The sequence below is a fragment of the Danio rerio genome, chromosome 24, assembly GCF_052040795.2.
Source record: "Danio rerio strain M-AB ecotype USA chromosome 24, GRCz13ab, whole genome shotgun sequence".
Classification (NCBI taxonomy): Eukaryota; Metazoa; Chordata; class Actinopteri; order Cypriniformes; family Danionidae; genus Danio; species Danio rerio.
The window spans coordinates 330001-352500 of record NC_141044.1 but is presented as its reverse complement, the minus strand read 5'-3'; the positions used below and the strand labels follow the sequence as shown (position 1 = coordinate 352500).

General features: G+C 39.2%; 3 protein-coding genes, 1 long non-coding RNA gene and 1 pseudogene across 6 annotated transcripts in view; 1 reads left to right on the top strand and 4 right to left on the bottom strand.

Moving 5' to 3' along the window:
- Positions 1-11463, top strand: part of LOC141380797 (uncharacterized) — a 24253-nt gene extending 12790 nt beyond the window's left edge. Inside the window, exon 3 of the long non-coding RNA XR_015524628.1 lies at positions 10783-11463. This is a non-coding gene — a long non-coding RNA (uncharacterized LOC141380797). The remainder of the gene's footprint in view (positions 1-10782) is intronic.
- Positions 673-2615, bottom strand: ccr12b.2 (chemokine (C-C motif) receptor 12b, tandem duplicate 2). Its single transcript, XM_087308992.1, has 2 exons — positions 2423-2615; positions 673-2341 (listed from the first exon to the last, which is right to left on the bottom strand). Exon 2 carries the CDS (start codon positions 2318-2320, stop codon positions 1328-1330), a length of 993 nt encoding a protein of 330 aa, XP_087165118.1. The 5' UTR covers positions 2321-2341; positions 2423-2615; the 3' UTR covers positions 673-1327.
- On the bottom strand, positions 5098-9160 carry ccr12b.1 (chemokine (C-C motif) receptor 12b, tandem duplicate 1). 2 transcript variants are annotated; one of them, XM_087308990.1, is made up of 3 exons: positions 7789-9160; positions 7535-7713; positions 5098-6261 (listed from the first exon to the last, which is right to left on the bottom strand). In XM_087308990.1, the coding sequence occupies exons 2-3, from the start codon at positions 7581-7583 to the stop codon at positions 5270-5272; spliced, it is 1041 nt and encodes a 346-aa protein (XP_087165116.1). In that variant the 5' UTR covers positions 7584-7713; positions 7789-9160; the 3' UTR covers positions 5098-5269. The 2 variants fall into 2 exon arrangements, with proteins under 2 accessions (XP_087165116.1, XP_087165117.1); XM_087308991.1 differs by lacking the exons at positions 7535-7713; positions 7789-9160 and adding an exon at positions 6342-6440.
- On the bottom strand, positions 8313-10658 carry LOC101885808 (C-C chemokine receptor type 4-like; annotated as a pseudogene). Its single transcript, XR_015524625.1, has 2 exons — positions 9243-10658; positions 8313-9160 (listed from the first exon to the last, which is right to left on the bottom strand). The product of XR_015524625.1 is annotated as a C-C chemokine receptor type 4-like (transcript).
- The window catches only part of si:dkey-225n22.4, a 45452-nt gene continuing 32669 nt past the window's right edge, over positions 9718-22500 (bottom strand). Inside the window, exons 20-30 of the mRNA XM_087308994.1 lie at positions 21921-21974; positions 21100-21153; positions 20951-21022; positions 19836-19871; positions 18382-18426; positions 16301-16333; positions 15311-15457; positions 14975-15029; positions 11606-11797; positions 11441-11518; positions 9718-10969 (exon numbers count right to left, since the gene is read on the bottom strand). Coding sequence (XP_087165120.1) covers positions 10779-10969; positions 11441-11518; positions 11606-11797; positions 14975-15029; positions 15311-15457; positions 16301-16333; positions 18382-18426; positions 19836-19871; positions 20951-21022; positions 21100-21153; positions 21921-21974 — 957 coding nt within the window. The 3' untranslated portion in view covers positions 9718-10778. The remainder of the gene's footprint in view (positions 10970-11440; positions 11519-11605; positions 11798-14974; positions 15030-15310; positions 15458-16300; positions 16334-18381; positions 18427-19835; positions 19872-20950; positions 21023-21099; positions 21154-21920; positions 21975-22500) is intronic.

The window sequence follows — 22500 nt, the reverse complement described above, 5'->3', positions numbered from 1 at the left end:
TGGGCAGACCAGACGGAGACAGGACCAACTCAAGAGAGGTGGGACTTGGGTGGACCAGACAAAGATGGGACCAACTGGAGACAGGAGAGACTTGGGTGGACCAGACGGAGACAGGATATACTTTGGTGGACCAGATGGAGATAGGACCAACTGGAGCAAGAAGGACTTGGGTGGACAAGACAGAGACAGGACCAATTGGAGACAGGAGGGACTTTGGTGGACCAGATGGAGACAGGAGAATGTTTGGCGGAGCAGATGTAGACAGGACAGGAGGGACTTCAGACCAGACAGAGACAGGAGAGATTTTGGACGGACCAGCTGGAAACAGGAAAGACTTGTGCATTAGCAATTAAGAAAAATATGTTAATCTAGTCCCTGGGTTGCCATGTATGCAGTTTTATCTCAGGATTAGAGAACCTTGTGGTTCTACACGTTCGGTCTGCATATTGAGATCCTGCTTTTTTTCTTGTTTTGCAGTTTGTCACATTTCTAAAACATTTGTGATGTAATTAACAGGTTTAGTATAATCTTTACATGACTATCTCAAACAACTATTACAGCACATCCTTTTATTTCATATACATCAACAGCATCAGCTCTTTCACTCATTCATTGCCCTTTTCCATTAAAAAGAAATTACAGGCACACACAGACACTTCTGTACACGACAACACTTCATCCGCATATTATCAAGAAAACAAAAGTTAAACAACCAATACAAAGTCTAGTTTTCTCATGCAGGGTTGCCATGTATTCAGTGCAACGTAGTAGAGTTTACTATTGTTTTGCAGACAGGCAACTCAGCTGTTACTTTAAAATGAGGAAAATACATCTTGAGATGTTTCTTTAATACCTTTATGCAGTTAACAGGTACAGTATGATCCATACATTACTCGTTTGAGCTATTATTATTGCACAATATTCAATATTTTTTTAAAAATCAATCAGCAAAATCAGCATTACCTAGTTTAAAAAGAAAATACAGTAACACTTTAAAATACTGGTCCATTACTTAATGTATTTACTAAACCATTAGTATTATATTCATTACACTATTCAGTCATCTTTGTTAACGTTAGCTCATGATATTCAAGTTTAATAACCCGAGTTTACATTAACTCGCAGCACCACTTTGGATTTGAATAATAATGCATTAATTAATGTTGCACCCTGATTAATAAAAGCTTTGCAAGATAATGTCAGTAACTAACATTAACTGATGGACTATTATTCTAACGTGTGACCAAAAATACAAACACATGCACTAAAACGAATGCTCTATATTAAGACACTACAACACTTTACCTATATCACAGTCATTTAGTTCTTAAGCCAACGATCTGCTGCTTCCACTGACACTCATTTGACTGGTTAGACATGAAGTGTGACTCATTAGCACTCCCCGAACATGATTCTGAAACTTTCTTCCAAGAAATGTGTAAAAAACAGGATTGATGCAGAAATACAAGCGAGCGATGTTATTGGTGATGTAGACGGCATAGGGCAGAACACTGTTGCAGTCCTCGTGTTCCAGATCCTTATGCTCTGTTATCATCAGTATGATATTATAGGGGCTCCAGAACACGAAAAACATCAGGACTATAACGAAAATCAAGCGTACAGTGCGGTGTTTACCCATCATCCGAGTGTGCATGATGGTTAGTGTTATCCTGGAGTAGCAGTACACAAACACAACCAGCGGGAAGAGGAAGAACAACACAAACTGCTTGTAGAACCTGAAGGTCCTCCATTGGTTTTCATTCGAGTCTTCACACAGCAGTCCATCCATCTGAGACTCTTCCACTGTGAAACGGATGAGATATTCGAGGCTTTCGAGAAGGCTGATAATCCAGACGGCCACAGATAACGATGCAGCGTAGACGCTTCTGCGGTTTTTATTTGCCACAACACAATGAACTACAGCCAGGTATCTGTCAAATGTCATGAGCGTGAGGAAGAGGATGGAGCTGTAGAACCCTAGATAGTATGCACTGGTCACCAGCTTACAGAGAGGCTCTCCGAAGATCCATTCACTGGAGTGATAAACCGCCTGAAACGGGAGCGTGAGGGTGAAGATGATGTTGGAGGCCACCAGGTTGATGAGGAAGATGTTTGTGACCGTGTTCATCTTCTCAAACTTGTAGACGACCAGCAGAACCACTCCGTTACCCAGAATGCTGACGGTAAAGATGATGTAGTAGAACATTGGTAGAAATGCTCTGCCAAACTCATTGATGTCAATGGAGCTGCAAGTCCCGGATTCAGACGTCTCCGGAGAAAAGTTTTCATAGTAGTCTGGTGTTGTACTGGACGTTTCCATCTTAGTGGTGATCTCCACAACCTGCAGGAGTGAGTTAGTTCATTACAATGATTGGATATAGAGTGAATGAACACTCATGAGTAGGTTTAATTGTACACTTACCTGAGAGCAGCTTTGGCAGTGTTTCTGTCCAGCTGATCTGATGTAGTGTGGAGCGGCAGGGTTTGACTCGCGTCTCTAGTTGCAAAAAATCTGACTAACCACTTCTGTCATCCTTAACTTCCTTTTCAAGACATTTTTCCCAGAACTCACCAAGCATAGGCTTCGCTTACACAATGAGATGAATCCTCTGTTGCAATGTGTTTAGGTTTATTTGTAAGGCTAGATTATTTAATTTCAGTTTTGTTTTCTTTTTTCCTACAGGCAATGAGACTGATAAATAATCTCAAGAAGAAGTCAGCTGGGCTGTTTATTGTGCTTTATCCTATTTATTTCTTATATATTGTTAAATGTGAACATGTTTTTATTTAAATAATTTAATAAGAGCATTCGTTTTAGTGCCTTCATGTGTTTGTATTTTCATCTCAGAATAATTAATTAATGATAGTCGATATTTACATTAACCATGTATGCAAAAAGCATTTATTAATCGTAGTGCAACATAAACTAATGCATTATTAAAATCTAAAGTTGCACATGATAACATTCGTTAATGTTTAACTTGAATAACACAAATTAATGTTAACAAAAATGAATAAATACTGTTTGTTCCCTTAGGGAAAATGATTTTTCCAAAACAAGACGACAAAGACAACATGTTCACATTCAACACTATAAGAAATACAAAATACATAGGATAAAACACAATGAACAGCTCAGCTGACTTCATCTGAAGTGTTTTATTGCCTGTGGAACAAAAGAAAACGTAGTCCTGTGCCTATTGTGCTTATGATTGATTACATGCATGCAAGTGCATCTTTAATCAATTTCTGTATCTACATCTTTAATTACACTGTTGATCAACCCTTATATCTTAAACCTACCCATACCACCAAACCTGTCTCTGTCCCTACCCATATACCATCTCAGGAGTATCAGAAATGTTCTGCAATACATCATGAACACAGTATGTATACTGTATTTATTTATTTGATGCACGTACCTCATAGTTAAAGCCAACCTAATTTAAAGTAAAAGCTGCATTAAAAGACAAAGAGCTCCATCTGATTTGCATTTGTTTAACTTCAATTTAGCAATTCTAAATGGGAAGATATGATGGGACATGAAGCCAGAATGACAAAGCAGGCTCATTGAGATTACGTACCCCTGTATACATTTCTGGAGAGCGTGAATTGTTGCCAGAGCTAAGCATGGCTGCATTTTGTCTTCAAAACGAATGTTACAGGTGGTATGACGGCGCTGACAGTTTCTATTTCTTTTAGCGTTATCAGCTGATCACTTACCTCCATGTGGATGGCTTGTCTGCTGTTACCAGTTTGCCCAGTGGCTCACCATGTACATCAGTGGACTTGAGACGCAGAGAGGAGTTAAGGTTTATAGCGGCGAGGAACTGTTCAAACAAGTAGGTAAAACAAAAGGCAAGCATAAAACAAACAAGTAAATAACAGGGTAAATAACAGGGTAAGATCTGAAAATGTGGTAAAAACCAGGAGAGGGCTTTTCTTTTTCTGAACTGCTTTAGACAACACTGTCGGTTGGGTTAAGGGAAGGGATATTGGTTGGTCAGTCAGTGGTGGATGTATGTGAGGACAGAAGGCATGAATGACACTTGAGAGAGAAATCTGAGATCTGAAAAAAACGCACACAGCGCCCTCTGGTGGATTCACGAAAACAAAAACTACAAAAAACCATAGCTCCTGTGACATATTTGTGATCTCCAGAAATGTATATGGGGTATACTCTCAGAAATAAAGGTACACAAGCTGTCACTGGGGTGGTACCTTAAAAGTATGCATTAGTGCCTAAAAATATTAAGAGGAACACTTTTGTACTTTTCAAGTACTTTTATGTACCCTTGAGGTATTAATATGGACCTTTAAGGTACAAACTTGTACCTTTTGAAAAGGTGGCACCCCAGTGACAGCTCACATAGCTTTATTTCTGAGAGAGTACTTACCAATAATGAGCCTGGGTTGCAAGATGACATGCATGAGTTTTGCAGTGATTATGAGAAAATGGCATCAGTTTAATGTGTGTGTCTTGTAGTTTTATTCCAGTAGTAGTAGTTGTCCTTATTCTTCAGATCACAATCTGCTTTTTCCTAATCGAATAATCTTCACAATCTGCTGTTTTTGCAATCATGACAAGCCCCTGACCTATGACTGGCCTATTAGTTGGTATTTTATCTACAAGCACACAGTTCTGACATTGGAAATACTCAAGGAGGGTGAATTCCCAGATTGGTCAATAATGAAATGAACTTCTACCACTGAATGCTGTGATTCCTCACTTTCGGTTTCATTTGTTCAGTGTGTTCAAGACACCTGTGAGCTGGAGGAGTGATGGGAAAGAAATGAGTAAGTGTTATCACTATGTAGGCTGATGTATCATGAATTCTGAAGAATTGTTTTCATTATTTGGTTGTGCAGGTGTGTGATACTGTAGTTTATTATTACTGTTGTTATTGATAATATTGTGGATTTATTATATTGTATTATTAGACCAGTTTAAAGAGCTTTGCTTTAGAAAAGAAGTGTGTGTCTGTGTGTGTGTGGGTGTGTGTGTGTGTTGGGGGGGGTGGTAAGAGTTGGGAAGGGTGCTATGGGGTTACAACACCACACAAACAACTCTCAATAAATAAATGAAAATGAGTCAAGTAACGTCAAATTATTTTTATTTAATTTAATTTATGTACATCAATGGATAACAAGCTCTATGTTAACAACTACAACACCAACAATACTGTTAATACGTATTATTAAATAATTATAATTTATTCTTAACTGATGTGTACTTGCAATTTTGTACGCAATATAAAATAATCCTCCATTAAGATGATGACCCGATGCTTCTGCCGCCACAAATCTGCCTCGTTAAACACGAGTCCTGCTTCAAACACATTTCCCGAACGCGATTCTGAAACTTTCTGCCCAAAAAGATGTAAAAAACGGGATTGATGCAGAAATACAGGCGAGCAATGTTGTTAGTGACGTACGCTGCATGCGGAAGGTTGCTGTTACAGTCGTTTGGATCTTTATACTCTTTCATAACCAACACAATATTATACGGGGTCCAGAACACAAAGAACATCAGCACTGTGACAAAAATCACCCGTATGGTGTGGTGTTTCTTCACCATCCGAGTGTGCATGACGGTTAGTGTTATCCTGGAGTAGCAGTACACAAACACAACCAGCGGGAAGAGGAAGAACAACACAAACTGCTTGTAGAGGCTGAAGGTTTTCCACTCTCCAACTCTCGGGTCATTGCATGACAGTCCACCCACTTGGGACTCTTCAACCGTGAAATAGATGAGATATTCGAGGCTTGCGAGAAGGCTGATAATCCAGACGGCCACAGATAACGATGCAGCGTAGATGCTTCTGCGTTGACTATTGGCCATTATACAGTGAACTACAGCCAGGTATCTGTCAAATGTCATGAGCGTGAGGAAGAGGATGGAGCTGTAGAACCCTAGATAGTATGCACTGGTCACCAGCTTACACATAGGCTCTCCGAAGATCCATTCACTGGAGTGATAAACCGCATAAAACGGGAGTGTGAGGGTGAAGATGATGTTGGAGGCCACCAGGTTGATGAGGAAGATGTTTGTGATCGTGTTCATCTTCTCAAACTTGTGGACGACCAGCAGAACCACTCCATTACCCAGAATGCTGATGATAAAGATGATGTAGTAGAAGGGGGGAAGAAATGTTCTTCCAAAATCATTGGTGCCAATGGGGCTGCACTGCCAAACACCAGGTGATAAGTCTTCATAGGGAAGTGGTGTTGAGTTGGACGCTTCCATCTTAGTGCTGATCTCTACAATATGCAGGAGTGAGTTATTAAAAATGATTGGCTGAAAGTAAATAATCTCGAGTAGGTTTCAATTTTACACTTACCTCAGAGCGGCTTTGACAGTGTTTATCAGCTGTGGTCTTCAAATGAGGAGCGACACAGATTCACTTGCGTCTGTAGTTGCAAAAATCTGACTCATACCTTCCGTTATCCTTCCTTTTATTACGACATCAGGTTTTTCTCACGAATGAACGAGTGTTTTTAGACTTACTAACTGCTTACATGATTATTATCACAACCGACAAGGTCTGTTAGACCAAGTTATTATCAGAAAGGACAAGAATTAAACTTCTAATCAACAAAGTCTGAGTGAAAAAACAATATCATTCATTTAGTGACTTATGAAATCACTCACATAGCTTAGAGTTTTGGGTAACATTAAAATAATGGTCCATTAGTTAAGGTTAGGTAATGTACAACTATTAGTAATACATTTATTAATCAATGCTAATGTTAGCTAATGTTATTAGAATTAAATTATGTTAGTTGATATTAACTCACGTGTGGTAACTAATACAAGTATGTTAACAATGCATTAGTCAATGTTGAACAATTATTGATAGTTATTGTTAGTAAATACATCAATTAACATTAACTAATAGACCATTATTCTAAAGTGTTTCTGACTTTAGAAGTAAGTGTTTTAAACATGTTTTCATTTTAGTAAAATACTTGATCCCTAATAATGCTGGAGTAAACCATCAAGGTAATCTAGCTATTTATTCATCAAATATGAACCATTTTATTATGAGAAATTGTCATTTGTGGTGATTCATTATAAATGCATGTCACATTTCTAACATTTACCACATATTACCAACATTTACATTCTCTTAAGCTGTAAACATTGCTGGGTTCCACACAATTCCTTCATGTTGTCCTGACACAAATGAAGTTAACTTAATAGTTTTTACAAATTTAAGCAAATTGAACATAAAATAATAAAAAAATCCCCAAGAATGTCTTGATTCAGCTCATTTTAAGCAAGTACTCTGAACAAGCAGCAAAAATACTCAGCTTTTAAGAGTGTAGGGCACTTTAAATCCTAATTTATAAAGAATTATTTATAGTTATTCAATCAACCTTGACGGCTATTTAAAGTAGATTTAATAGTTCAGTAAAAATGAGTGTTTTAAAATCAGATTAATAGTATGATCAGACACTCTGGATGACAGCGAACCCAACACCAAGCTGGATAAACTGTGGTATATGCAGCAGTCTTATCTGGAGCTCTTACCTAAAGAGGTAAGTCGTCTGGGTCCAGTGTGTCTTCTTTGGAAACCCATGAACTTTCCTCGGTACCATAATCCTCCCAGTCAACCAGGTATTAATTTTACCACCTCAGCGCTGTTACTCTGAAAAAGCCATGATCATCCTCCACTAAAGCTAAGGCAGGTGAGTCACCATCATCAGGTTCTGTTGAGGAAATACAGGTTAAAGTCAGGGCGCATGAAACACAGGACAGACTGTGTCATTTTCATAAAGTTTTACCTGGAAGTACACTAGATTGATTTCCTTGATGATTTAAGAAGGCACACATAATCTGATGTCCTTGTGTCCAGCTAAATATTCAAAACTGGTGGACCTGTAAACATTGGCAAGCCTACAGATGGATTCTTGCAGGTCAGAAGTGCTCAATCCTGTTCCTGGAGATCTACCTTTCAGCACAGTTCAGCTGCAGCCTTAATTAAACACACCTGCTGTTAATTACCAAGTGCTCTTTCAGATCCGGCTTAGTTTAGCTGTGTTTGATCAGGGTTGAAGCTGAACTCTGCAGTAAGGTAGATCTTCAGGAACTCACTTGGGCTCCTCTATGTCAGAAGGTCGTAAGCGGAGTCTTAGATCTTCTCATTCTCCTGGATCCAACGAATAACCTGACTATTCAGCACATCCAGGAAACCGAGTCTTGGATTTTTTCATTTTTTTAAGCAGAAGGTTTGGTGGAAATATTAAATTTCCTGGATCTTTTTGCACCCCCTTCAGTTTGAAGTGGTAGCCTGTAGATAGATTGATGGTCACATCTTGGAGTTTCATGAAAGATCTCCAAAACTTGATTCAAAACTAGGCTCCTCTGTCTGAAACATGTCCTTCAGGATGTCAAAGGCAGTAATGGACAGGCAGTGGAAGGTTCTTTTCCAATGGGACATCAGGACTATTATGAAAATCAAGCGTACAGTGCGGTGTTTACCCATCATCCGAGTGTGCATGACGGTTAGTGTTATCCTGGAGTAGCAGTACACAAACACAACCAGCGGGAAGAGGAAGAACAACACAAACTGCTTGTAGAGGCTGAAGGTCCTCCATTGGTTTTTATTCGGGTCTTCACACAGCAGTCCATCCATCTGAGACTCTTCCACTGTGAAACGGATGAGATATTCGAGGCTTTCGAGAAGGCTGATAATCCAGACGGCCACAGATAACGATGCAGCGTAGACGCTTCTGCGGTTTTTATTTGCCACAACACAATGAACTACAGCCAGATACCTATCAAATGTCATGAGCGTGAGGAAGAGGATGGAGCTGTAGAACCCTAGATAGTATGCACTGGTCACCAGCTTACACAGAGTCTCCCTGAAGATCCATTCACTGGAGTGATAAACCGCCTGAAACGGGAGCGTGAGGGTGAAGATGATGTTGGAGACCACAAAGACATTTGTGACCATGTTCATCTTCTCAGACTTGTAGACGACCAGCAGAACCACTCCATTGCCCAGAATGCTGATGATAAAGATGATGTAGAGGATAATTGGAAGATTTTTTTGTCAAAACTATTGGTGTCAATGGGGCTGCACTGCCAAACTTCAGGAACAGTCTTCATTGGGAAATGGTGTTGTACTGGACGTTTCCATCTTAGTGGTGATCTCTACAACATGCAGGAGGGAGTTAGTTCATTACAATGATTGGCTGAGTAAATAATCTTGAGTAGGTTTTAATTGTACTCTTACCTCAGAGCAGCTTTGGCAGTGTTTCTGTCCAGCTGATCACCTGTACACTGTTAAAACATATGCTTTTCTTACCTAGATTTTTTTTGTCTTGTTTCTAGTACAAATAATCTGCCAGTGAGGTAAGAAAAATAGTCTTATGTCAAAAGGAAAAACAAGAGTACTTTTCTTACCCCATTGGCAGATTATTTTGCTTGTTTTAAGGAAGAACTGATTTAGCATTGGCATATTATTTCTTAAAACAAGACATCGTGTTTTGCTTTTGAAATTTGAATTTGAAAATTCTTCTTGATTTAAGATTTTTTTAAGAATCTAGCTTATTTTGCGGTGTAGTCTATTAGCGTGGAGTGGCAGGGATTGACTTGCGTCTGTTGTTGCAAAAAATCTGACTAATCTCTTCTGTCATCCTTCCTTTTATGATAACATCAGGTTTTTCTCAATAACGATTATGCGTTTGAAGACTTACGAGCAGCAAACATGATGAAACCAGCAAGGCTTTATTAGGTAAACTTATTCTTAGAAAACAAAAGATAAATTAGACTTACAATCTCCCAGAATCAACACAGCTTTATGTAGAAAATAAGATTGTACTCTGGTGTTTGACATCACTTAGTTATGTTTTACAGAGCTTCAAACTATATTTTCTTTACACCGACTGAATAAAACTACATGTTGTAATATTATTCAGCATTTCAGATTTTGTAATACTGTTCTCTCTTCATTAAACATGTCGCTGAAAAGAAAAGGGAACAACCAATTTGCGTGGCTTCATAATAATCACATCTGTCATATTTCTATCATGTACACTACACTGTTTGAATATTTCCAAACAAGAAAAGAGCTCCTGAACACATACAACATGGAATAAATACTGTAGATATAAATCTGTTCCTTTCATTATTGGGATAACAAAAAATGGGGTGAGAATGTTTAAATAACAGAGCAGTTATGCTAGTATGGAAATAATATGAAATAAACATTATTAACTAAGCCAGTTATTTAAGGTACAGCTAATAACTCTATGATGATGATGGCTATTGTGTCTTAAAAGTACTGCAGAAATTAAATGTAAAGACATTTGTGCCCAACACAAACATTAACAGAAAGCTCTCCCCATTAATCTAAACGCATATCCCTCAAGTAATAGAGACAGTTGTTTTTAATTATCATTAGAACCAAACTAATGAGTTATTACTGCATCCAATATGATGGTGCGGAAGTAGTTTTGTGAGTTAAATATAACGGAGATAAATATAAAAGTAAATTACTATGCTCATGACAATCCATCTGCAGTGTCATTTCACAAATGCACGTATTTGTAGCATTAATAGTGTAAATGCATTGAAACGCAGGTCTTCAAATGTCACTCCAGCGGCTGTTTTCTATCTCAGTAGAGCCACTAATGCTTCATTGTACGATAGCAATGCTCAGACAATGTCCAAATCATGTCAATGAATTCCTCTGGATTTTCTTTGGCGCTTCTGGCAGTCCAAACACTGAGCCCATGTCTGTGTGTGTGTGTGTGTGTGTGTGTGTGTGTTAGAAATCTGGCCCTTTACTGTAGCGTTCCTCCCTGAGGTTATAGGATTGGTAGCAGATGGACATGTCACACACACCGGCCTGCCCTGGAGGACCCTGCTTTCCTGGGATGCCCGGAGACCCAGATTTACCCGGTATTCCCGGAGGACCCGGAAAACCAATGCCATCACTGCCGCGAGGACCCTGGATGCCTGTTGTTGTTGTGGAGAGAATATACAGTCTGACAGTTACACACGCTTCAGTTCCAAACGCTGCATATCCTATTGTGCCAGACAGAGTTACACAAGTCTAAACATATGCACGACAACCCACTGACACAACAGATGTTTATCAACTAGCTGTAGAGCCTGAAATGGCTTGTTTGTAATAATGGCATTTAAAATCTTCAGGATTAAAGATATAGCATGTCATTTTGTCCAATAGAGGGTGTGTATTCACAACAAACAACAAAAAAGATGAACAAGAATGTTCCCTGAGCATGATCTGAAATATCTGCACACAGATTATGCTGTTTTATGATACAGAACAGTCAGAAACGTACATGCAGCACCTTTAACGTCTGATTTTGGCTGTAATGTAATAATAATGTGCACCTTTTTTGTAAAGCTACTTTAGGATGATAATTATAATGAAAAGCTCTATACAAATAAAGGTGAATTTACCCGTGTCTCCAGGAGGCCCTGGGTATCCTGGTCGGCTCTCTCCTTTTTTGCCCTTGAATCCCTGTATGCCTGTGTCCCCTAGAAGAGCACACAAGATTGCAATTAAAATACAAACTGAAAGCCTAATTTATTTACATAAGTGTTCGGTGTGGATATCTCAGTTACCTTTGACTCCTGGTGGGCCCTGCACTCCTGGAGGCCCAGGGTAGCCCTGAGCACCGTGTCTGCCGGGATACCCAGGAGACCCTATGGAGCCTTTAGGACCTGGAGCTCCAGGGTGTCCCGGGGGTCCTTTAATGGTCTCGCAGGGTTCACAGCGCTGAGAGCTCATGGTCTGCAGGAGCTGTGGGAGCTGGTCTGATGGAGAGGAATATAGATCAGACTGAGGGCCTGTTCACACCAGGTCATGTTATTATGTGATTAATATGTTCTGATCACGTTTTCAGTGGAACAACCTGTATTTGTCATTAAAATGTCTCATTAATGGCCCGTTTCCACTGAGTGGTACGATACAGGCTGGTACGGGTCACCTTTATCAGGCGTTTCCATTGTCAAAAGGGCAGAAAGTGTCAGTCTACGTCATTCTGGCTGGAGGAAATGTCTACAGTAAAGCTGTACGGTTTACTCACATATCATATGAGCAGCACTTCTCACAACACACGCTTTTTACACATCAATACTATATAAATGTTCATTACTAACCTTTCTATCAACAGGATTTGATCATAACTGCAGATCAATGACCTACATCTGCAATTATATTAAATAAATAAATAAATGCAGCATTTATGAACACATACAGCCCCTTAAAGTCTCCGATATGTTACTATTTACAGATAAACTACACACAGCAGACATTTAATCCTCATTTGGGTTCATAAACAACATGCACCATATATCCCACAGTCAGAGCAAACCTCTCATCTGTGTGTGTAATCTTCAGCAGCACATGGAGCCGCTGTTAGAGAGTAACTCCGTCATATTAAGTTCACAATAGTCCAGAAGCTGATGATAATAGTTAAGCAGGGCAGTGTGTTCATCTTTTCTGTTTCTGAAAGAATCATTTGCTCCTTTGTTTTTTTGGGGCTTGTGTTTGTGCGTTTCTGAAAGGATCAGATGTCAGCAGCGCTTCAATAATCACGCACACGCTATAATCATCAGCTCAAGAAGTTTGTTGTTTCAAATACAGACGCGCAGCGAGCTCACTGGAGAAACTGAAACCATTCGCAATTTAGACGGCATCGTAAACTACGAGAGAAGACGTCAGATTTTGTTCTTCTTGGCTTTGTGGCATTTCATCAAGATGACGACAAGGTTTGATAGAGCTCGGGTTGAACATGGCTCATTATTGTATGTATATATTATTATGATGTAATGTGTCGGCTATTTAAAATTGGGGCTTCCTTTGTTTTCATTCTCCTGCTTGTGCCTGCGCTAGTGACTTAAACCAATAGCGTTCAGCTGCACATCTAGCTCTGCCTTTTTGCTATATTTTGTTGTGCTAGGTACCCCTCCAAAAGGGTAACCATGAAGTGGTACAGTATGATTCACTTTTTGGTACCTTTTGACAGTGAAAATGGCCATAAAAGTGTACCGAATCGTAGTGTACTACTCAATGTAAACGGGCCTTACAGGTGTCATTACACTGTCAGATCATTTTTAAGAGCGTCATTAATATTTCAAGAGTTCACACTTAGCTGATGATTGATAATAAAGCTTGTTTGGCGTGCTGTCCCGGGAAAGAGCCCTGAGCTTATAAGATCCTCGAGCCCTAGGCTCCCTCTTGTTGCAGGGTGAGAGGGGAGTTTGAGCTCAGGTAGGTCTCGATGACTCCCCCTCCTGTTTATTGTAGCAGATGTACTCAGAGTTTGGCTAAAATATTTATTAATATTGGATTAATTGTTATTTATTTATATTTAAAATATTGGATTGTTTAGGGTGCTTGTTTTTGAACTGTGGGAGGAAACCGGAGGACACGGGGAAAACCCATGCGAGCATGGGGAGAGCTAGCAAAACACCGCACAGTAGAGGTCGCTTGGTTTGGAAGGGGATTAAACCAGGGGCATTCTTGCTGTGAGGCAACAGCGCTAATCACTGGCCAGCGTGCCGCTCGTTTGAAAGGAGGGAAAGTAGGGTTTGGGTGGGGGGGTTTCTTCAAGACGAAGATATTGAGATGAGAAAAGTCTGGTTATTTATAGTGAGTTAAGGATCGTCTGATAGGATAATTAGACATTAGCTAAAGTTGAAACAGCTGTGAACAATCATAAGCACGTGATCCTCTCGAAATTCAACAAATTCAGCTTGTGCCACTGTTGTTGATTCATGACGATGTTATAAAATTCATGACATATTTATAATGGCATCATGAGAATCATGTTTATGACAGATTTATGACAAGTTTTGTTGTCTTGTTAACGTCAAGTTGTCATGACAAAGACAAAAACAGGTTGCGATATATTTCTTAATAATAATAATAATAAATGCACACCACACACTAGCTGATGGGCGGAGAGGAGACCAATTACGATATGGGGATGTTTAGGAGGCCAGTGGGCAATTTCTGCCAGGATGCCAGGGTTAAATCTCTACTCTTTATCAAAGAACATCCTGGGATTATTAATGAGCACAGAGAGTCTGGACCTCGGTTTAAAATCTTATCCAAAAGATGGCACTCACTGAGCAGTATAGAGTCCCCATCAATATACTGGGGCGTTAGGACTTACACAGATTGCAGGTTGAGCGCCCCCTGCTGGCCTCACTAACACCACTGCCAATAGTACCCTAGTGTTTCCAGGTGGTCTCCCATCCAGACACTGATCAGGCTCAGCCTTCTTAGCTTCAGTGGGTGACCATGTGAGAGCTGCAGAGAGCTGCTGCCAGCACAGTTGTCATAACAACTAATGTCATCTTTGCATAAGTGTCATAACAGAGCAAATACTCAATGATAAAATCTCGTTCACATTCATGTGTCATGATGATAAAGGTTAAGGACAGTCTAATTAATATCACTTACAATAAAGTGTTTCAGAAACTTCTGCAGCTGCTGTGCTGTAAATTTAGGTTTGTGACACTATGATTTTCCTCAAAGATGGTTGCTTTGGTTCATGGTTTATAAAGGCTTTGTGTGCGAGTGTGCGGCGCTGTTATGCTCAATATAACATCTGAGGATGTGCTGTTAAAGCGTAGTCCAGATCAGTCAATGATGAGCTCCTGACAGTACGCAATGAAGCAGCTCGCTAAGTTTATAAGTGGACCACAGGGAGGAAAAGTACAGCGATAACAGAATGTATGATACGACCCCTTTCATTCAAAGCAAACCGTGAAAAACACGGTGAGAGCTCAGCAAGTTTCCGCAACAAAAGTTCCTTTCTGGTGAACTTAGCTTTCATCTAACAGCTTTAATTGGAAGCTGCGTGCTATTCTGGGCGCTTTACATATCAGGGTGGTTCGTGTTAAAAAAGGGAAGAGGAAAAAAGCTCCTTGGGCTCTTTGTTCATGAGAGAATAATGACCTCGAGGAAGGTCGGATACTCACTTCTCAGAACGTCCCTGCAGAGTTTTATGAAGTACTCGTCTGACGGAGGCTTCCCCTGAAACACAGATCCAGCCACTCATTAGATGAAAAACACACAAAAGAAATGAGATGATGGTACAGGAAGAGACAGAAGAAAGCGACTCAATTACACAGCGTTGACCTCAGGCTTTCTGCTCTCCTTCATAATGACTTGAGATGATGCGCGCTGACATGGCCGCGGCACACGCCCTGCTTTGTTTACCATTTGTTTATTTCTCGCAAAAGGAAAACACCTGCTGGCTATGACAACATTTTTAATTGGTATCACATGGTTCAGAGAAATGCAGGAATACTCACAGGTTTTCCTGGAAAGCCTGGATTGCCTGGTTGTCCTGGTAAACCGTCTTGACCTGGGAATCCACGCGGTCCGACAACACCAATGTGCCCCATGTCCCCCTTCTGCCCGTCTGGACCTTTGAGCCCAGGGTCACCAGGCGAGCCTCTCTGCAGGATTTAATACACAGGAAACACTTGAAGCCAGTTTAATTCATCATACTAATGAAACCGGTTCAGTGAGTCTCCACTAGGGGGCGATCTGAGTGAATCTGCATGGTTTAAGCCTAGTCACCATAAAGCAGAAGTTAAGATTGTCCTTTTTAGCCCTGCCTTAGATGACTGATAGCCCCGCCTTAAATTACTGATAGCCCCGCCTTAAATGACTGACAGCCCCGCTTTAAATGACGGATAGCCCCGCCTTAAATGACTGATAGCACCGCCTTAAATTACTGACAGCCCCGCCTTAAATGACTGATAGCCATGCCTTAAATGACTGACAGCCCCGCCTTAAATGACTGACAGGACTGCCTTCAATGACTTATAGCCCCGCCTTAGATGACTGAAATAAAGCTCCTGCTCTAATAAATGTGTTTTTCAGTGCCTGAAACCCCCATGTTGTTTCTGGTCCACTTGCATTGTTCACATCAGTGGGATTACTGCATTTTACAGTAGAGTAGAGCTGCACAATTCATTAAATTAAAATCAAAATCATGATGGGGCTTGTGTGATTAATGAAGTGTAAACGGCTGCGTGTTAAATAAACCTGTAGTTTAAATGCATAGCGTAGTGCACTACACATAACTCAAGCATGCACTGTTTTGCACACTGAATAAGAAGATCTACACTTCATTTTCACATCATTTCCTAAACATTTCATGCACAGCAATATACAACACTGTCCAATGTCATTTAATAATAAAATACATACATATTTTTATATCCCTGTAATTTTGTGTATTACTGATTTACATGTTGAATTTGCCTTTATTTAACTTGGCTTTTAGTTCATACCTCTCCTTTAATGCCTCTGGGTCCCGTTTCACCCTGGATCAGGAGAAAACACACACACACACACACGCACACGCACACACAAACACAAGACTTTTCATTACAGAATTGATATTTAAAACACACAGACTCAACATTCAGAGTGGGTGACAGACGAGTTTCATACTGCACTGCACTTATTTATATGCATCCTTATTTGTATATAATATTTCTGTAAATATTTTCCTTAGTATTTTTTGTATATTTAAATTGCGCTTGTAGTGTCTTTGTTATTTGTATACACCCAGGGTCTGAGAGTAACGTCATTTCAGTTCTGTGTATGTCTGTGAATGTGGCAGAACTGACAATAAAAAGACTTTTATTTTGTTTTTTGTAGAGCTGCTATTTTTAGCATTTAACTTTCATGCACAAGGCCAAGACACGTTTGAGCCATCTTAACTAAAAAAAACCTTGCAAAACACATTTTTATAACACTAATTGTGTCTCAACAATTCTCTAAAATTTCTCTCATTTACTAAAGCACAGTTTTCATAGAAACTGCTAAAAGGCACAGTGTTTATGTTGGCCACTAGAGGGCGTGTATTGGCAACAAACAAAGTGCACTCAATCAATCTCACAATGCACTGTAATAATGAGTGCACAACTGATTTTATATGGCTAGAAAATACCCAAAATGCACTGTGAAAGTTTGTGCACCAAAGCAATTTCCACATCTGACCACTAGATGGCAACCACAATATAAAATAACGTTTAAATGTATAGAGAGCTGTTGATTATGTTGCCATGTCTATTGCGCACATGTGGTATAAGTTGCTCTAAAAACATTTACACGCATTCAGAATAAATTTAGCACTAAAGATTTGACAAATCAAGATTTATTCATGAAAATGACTGTACGCACATTTCACGCATACATTTGTGCATACGCATATTTAGTGAATGAGACACATCAATAACATACCCTACATATATATAAATAGACAACTACAGTACTGGGATCAATTACAGATCAATTACTATAGTGGTTGTGTTACCATAGCAACTGCAGAATCACCACAACAGATCAATTACTATAGTTGTTGTGTTACCATAGCAACTGTAGAATCACCACGGCAGATCAATTACTATAGTTGTTGTGTTACCATAGCAACTGTAGAATCACCACGGCAGATCAATTACTGTAGTTGCTTTGTTACCATAGCAACTGTAGAATCACTGCAACAGATTAAGATGCTTTACTGAAATACTTTACAGTAGTATGGCTGTAAAACCACTATGGTATTTACTTTAGATTACTATAGTATTTTATCATGTGTGTTAATCTCCTAATTTCTGATTTGTTTAGTTAAACTGACACATGTCTTAATCTGACATGAGCACTTTATGATGCAGTGTGTTTGTGACTCAGGTTTCTGGGTATTTGCTGAGCTTGATTTCCCAGAAATCTGAAATAATTCTGCAAGCATTGAAGTGATTCAGCAGGACAGAAGGAACTACATGTGACAAAAATATTAAACTGGATTAAAAAATAGCTTTATTTTTCCCCAAGCGGTGACGGCTCTGAATCAATCAAGAAACTTAGATTACAATTTGAGCAATTAAGCACTCTGCTGAAGCTGCTTTCTTTATTTTGTTGTATTTGCAATATTCAAAGTTTCATACAATTCATGAAGTATCTGTGAAACTGTAAGACTAGTCCACTGCTGTGAGTGTAGCTTTAATCACACACGTCATTTATATCACAATTTACTCATTTTCTGGGCTGCAATCCTGTGTGTGATTAATAGAGTTACCTAAATGCAAAACCAGCATGCTTTAAATATCAAACCTTAAATCAGGGATAATCAAAACAGTTAAAACCAGGGTTGTTTTGGTAAAATAAAGATTAAACTAGAGTTGCTAATCTTATTTCAGTGCAATCATGGTTTACTAAATCTTCAAGTTGGGTTGCTAACTTAAAATTATTGCTATTATTATAGTTTACTATAACTGATTTATCTGTTCAACTGCTGTTTCTCCTCAATGCAGTGCAGTGCTATAATGAGCAGCGCCCCCTGCTGATGGAGAGGAGTTAGTGCACTTACTGTAAATCCCGGCAGTCCAGGGAAACCTTTGGTGCCCTTCTCCCCCTGTGAACCAGACAAGAGTGAGTGTGTGAGTCAGTGAGTGAGTGAGTGAGTGAGTGAGTGAGTGAGTGAGTGAGTGTGTGTGTGTGTGTTAGTAGTGTCTTAGACTCAAAGGTCATCATCAACATTCAGAGTCAACAGATGCTTCCCTGTGTCACATCTGTTTAGCTCACTACACTCACCGTGCTGCACCCTAGAGGACACTATCTGACCTCACTAACTAAGATCCTTACAGTCAGCATGCTCTACCCTACAGAGAGCACTAACTTAGCTCACTACACTCACTGTGCTGCACCCTACAGATTAAACTAATATATTACACCCACTGTGCTCCACCCTAGAGTGAACACTTACTCAGTACACTCAGTGTGCCCCCTACAGAGAACAGTAACTCATAATGTGCTGCACCCTACAGGAAAGCTATCTCATTACATTAAGCACCCTACAAAGAACAATTCAACTTGACTACACTATGCGCCTTACAGAGAACAGTAAGTGATCTCTGTAGGGTGTAGTAGAATCACCCCAACAGATCAATTACTGTAGTTGTTGTGTTACCATAGCAACTGCAGAATCACCACAACAGATCAATTACTATAGTTGGTGTTACCATAACAACTGTAGAATCGCAACAGATCAATTACTATAGTTGTTGTGTTACCATAGCAACTGTAGAATCACCACAACAGATCAATTACTGTAGTTGTTGTGTTACCATAGCAACTGTAGAATCACAAACAGATAAAGCTTTTTTACTGAGGTACTTTACTTTAGTATGACTCCAAAAACACGATATTATTTTCTATAAATGACTATATGATTTTTTTATCAGCTGAATCGATGTTCTCTGTAGCGAGAGTTAGTGTCACACTCAGTGTGATGCACCCTACAGTAAATACTAACTTAGCTGACTGCACTCTGCACCCTACAGAGAACACTATTAAACACTATTTCCAGAACCTTCTCTTTCCCTGTTCCTCACTGGTCAAATGATTTTCCTGCCACTAAACCATCTTAATTTTTTAATGAACACAGGTTTATTTCTTTTCCTTTCAATCATCTCTGTATTGTGTTATACAGTAGGCCAAACTAACCTCTTGAAAATCCTTTTATGATTAGAAACACAGCGTGATAACTAATATTTACTGTTTATAATTTTATGCAACTAATGCTTTACTTATATTAAAAATTACATTGCACGCTAGCATTATCAATGAAGGAAACAACCAGCTTGAAGAGCAATAGAGCTGACCTTTTCTATTAAAACATCACCCTAAGGTTTTAATTATACCTTGAAGAAACATCTGGGTTAGAGATCTGAGATTGACGTGAGCTTTTGCTGAATCCAAATCCAACATTTTAATAAATGATTTCAGTCAAAGGCGTGTTTTTGAAAAGTGCAGGAAATCTACCTGAGCGCCTCTGGGTCCCGACTCTCCTCTCTCACCCTGGAAAAGAGGAAATATAAAACACCTCAGAAAGTCTTTCTTCCTCTCTCTGTGTTCTGCAGCATATCAGTCCAAAATAGATTTAATGAGCCGAGCACTCTGAATATCAGGCATCTCTTCCACACCAGCAGTCATTCATTCATCCTGATTTATCACTGACATCTCCATAGCGTCGTATATATGAATATGCAGATTTGATATAAAACATGCTGGTGTTCTGAGTAACATGTTTAGTGCTGTGAAGAAGTGTTTGCCCCCTTACTGGGTTTCCTATTTTTATGCACAATTGTCACACTTTCATGTTGCAGATCATCAAACAGCTTTAAATATCAGTCAAAGACAACACAAATACCACCAAACTACATTAGAATATGAAGTCTACTTTACAAATACTGTCAAAGGTGTGATTAAAATATTGTTTATACTGCTTAAACACTGGGAGCGCGCTTGTATGGTCATCAGTGTAAAATGACCGCCATCTGGTGGTCATGTCTGGTACTGTGGCCAAATAAAATATTAATGAAAGCTCATTTTTCGAGATACCAACTTCAAATTTGGAGTATAATTTGTTTAGATAGCTTAAACTTTCAATTTGACCCTAAAACAGGTAAAATAAATAATGAAATACATATTTTATATGATATATTAAAATATGCATTTAATGTTTTGTTATTTACATAAACATATAACTTTTGTTTTATTTACCTTTTTGAACTTTTCTCACTACAATCTGATAAGTGTCTTCTTTAAAATGAGACCAAACGTTTAAATTTACGCACTAAAGCATTGAAGATTGGCATTCATTTAGGCCATGGGTCTCAAACTCAATTGTTGGAGGGCCGGAGCTCTGCACAGTTTTGCTCTGACACTAATAAAACACAGCTGATGCAACTAAGCAAGGTGTTTGAGACTTTTTTGAACACCTTGATTATTTGGATCCCATTGGCATTCATTTAAGTGCAACATGTAATTTTTGTGTCTATTTCTAAAACACAGAGGAGCTACATTCTAGTTTTTTTCACTTTCTGCAGTGCAGTGAATGCAGGGTTTTTTCTGCCGCTTGTTTACCGTGTTTTTACCTTGTGTCCTTTAAATCCAGGAAGGCCTGTGGCTCCCTGAGCTCCTGGGAATCCCGACTCTCCCTGCTGGCCCTGTGGGAGACACAGAATACACTCTGAATGTGACGGACGGCAGAATGGAAAACAGCAGCTGAGGCAGCAGATCTGACCTTCTGACCCGCAGCTCCAGGAGCACCTGCGCCCCCCGTCTCTCCAGCACTGCCCTGGACACACACACACATATATATATAAATTTACACACAAACATAAATATGCAATACACACACACACACACACACACACACACACACACACACACACACACACACACACACACGTATATATATAAATTTATACACAAACATACATATGCAATACACACACACACACACACACACACACACGTATATATAAATTTACACACAAACATACATATGCAATACACACACACACACACACACACACACACACACACACACACACACACACACACACACACACACACGTATATATAAATTTATACACAAACACACATATGCAGAACACACACACACACACATTTAAAACTCCATTCTTAATCCCAGAGTTGACAGTAGGGCTTATCATTTTGACTTCAACTGTCTACATTTGATTTGATTTCATTGCTAAACACTGAAGTCAGAGTTTCGTGGTGCAGACTCACATATGAACAGTTAACCATACCTGATAATAAATCCAGACAAACTGATGAAACAATTAATTCACTTCATGTTATTTAACCTTTTTTCTTGATATTTTAGTGCACATAAATCCACAAGCCACACATAACATCTCTATTATTGACTACAGACACAATCAACCTCTGTCTAAATGAAGAGTGCAATAGTGAGCACAGTTAAGTGAACACACTCCTCTGATAAGCACTGCTCCAGGAACAGCACATGTGATCTGTCTAATTAATAATAAGAATAATTAATCATTAAAAATTAGCGCGTCTTTGGAGGATTCTCACCTTGGGGCCGCGGGCTCCGTCTGCTCCAGGGGTCCCTGAAGGCCCCTGCGCCCCCTGCAGGACACAAACACACAACAGCTGACAAGAGTAAACGCACACACACAACAAATCTTCCTATATTACTTCACAATTTGATGTCTACTTGGCAGTGGTGGTGTGGTGTGGTGTGTGTAATATATATATATATAATGATTCAAATGAATAATAACACCTACAACATTAACATTCAAACCATAACCATCTATTTTATTATGTGTAAGGTGTTTATTTTAGCTAGATAACAAATGAAAAAGATGAATATTTATTGTAATAATGTAATGCAACAACACCTAATGGAAAGGAATACAGAAATATGTCTAATGCGCTAGTTTAATTACTGTATTGACTTTTTTATGAACTCTAGAAATGTTTCCTCAATAATTTAATTATTTGGTCTCAATTCTCCAACACACCAAAAACTGTTAAACACTCACATTACAGCCCAAAATACTGAAGCTTTGTCGGTCAGTTTGTGTGTGTGTGTGTGTGTGTGTGTGTGTGTGTGTGTGTGTGTGTGTGTGTGTGTGTGTGTGTGTGTACC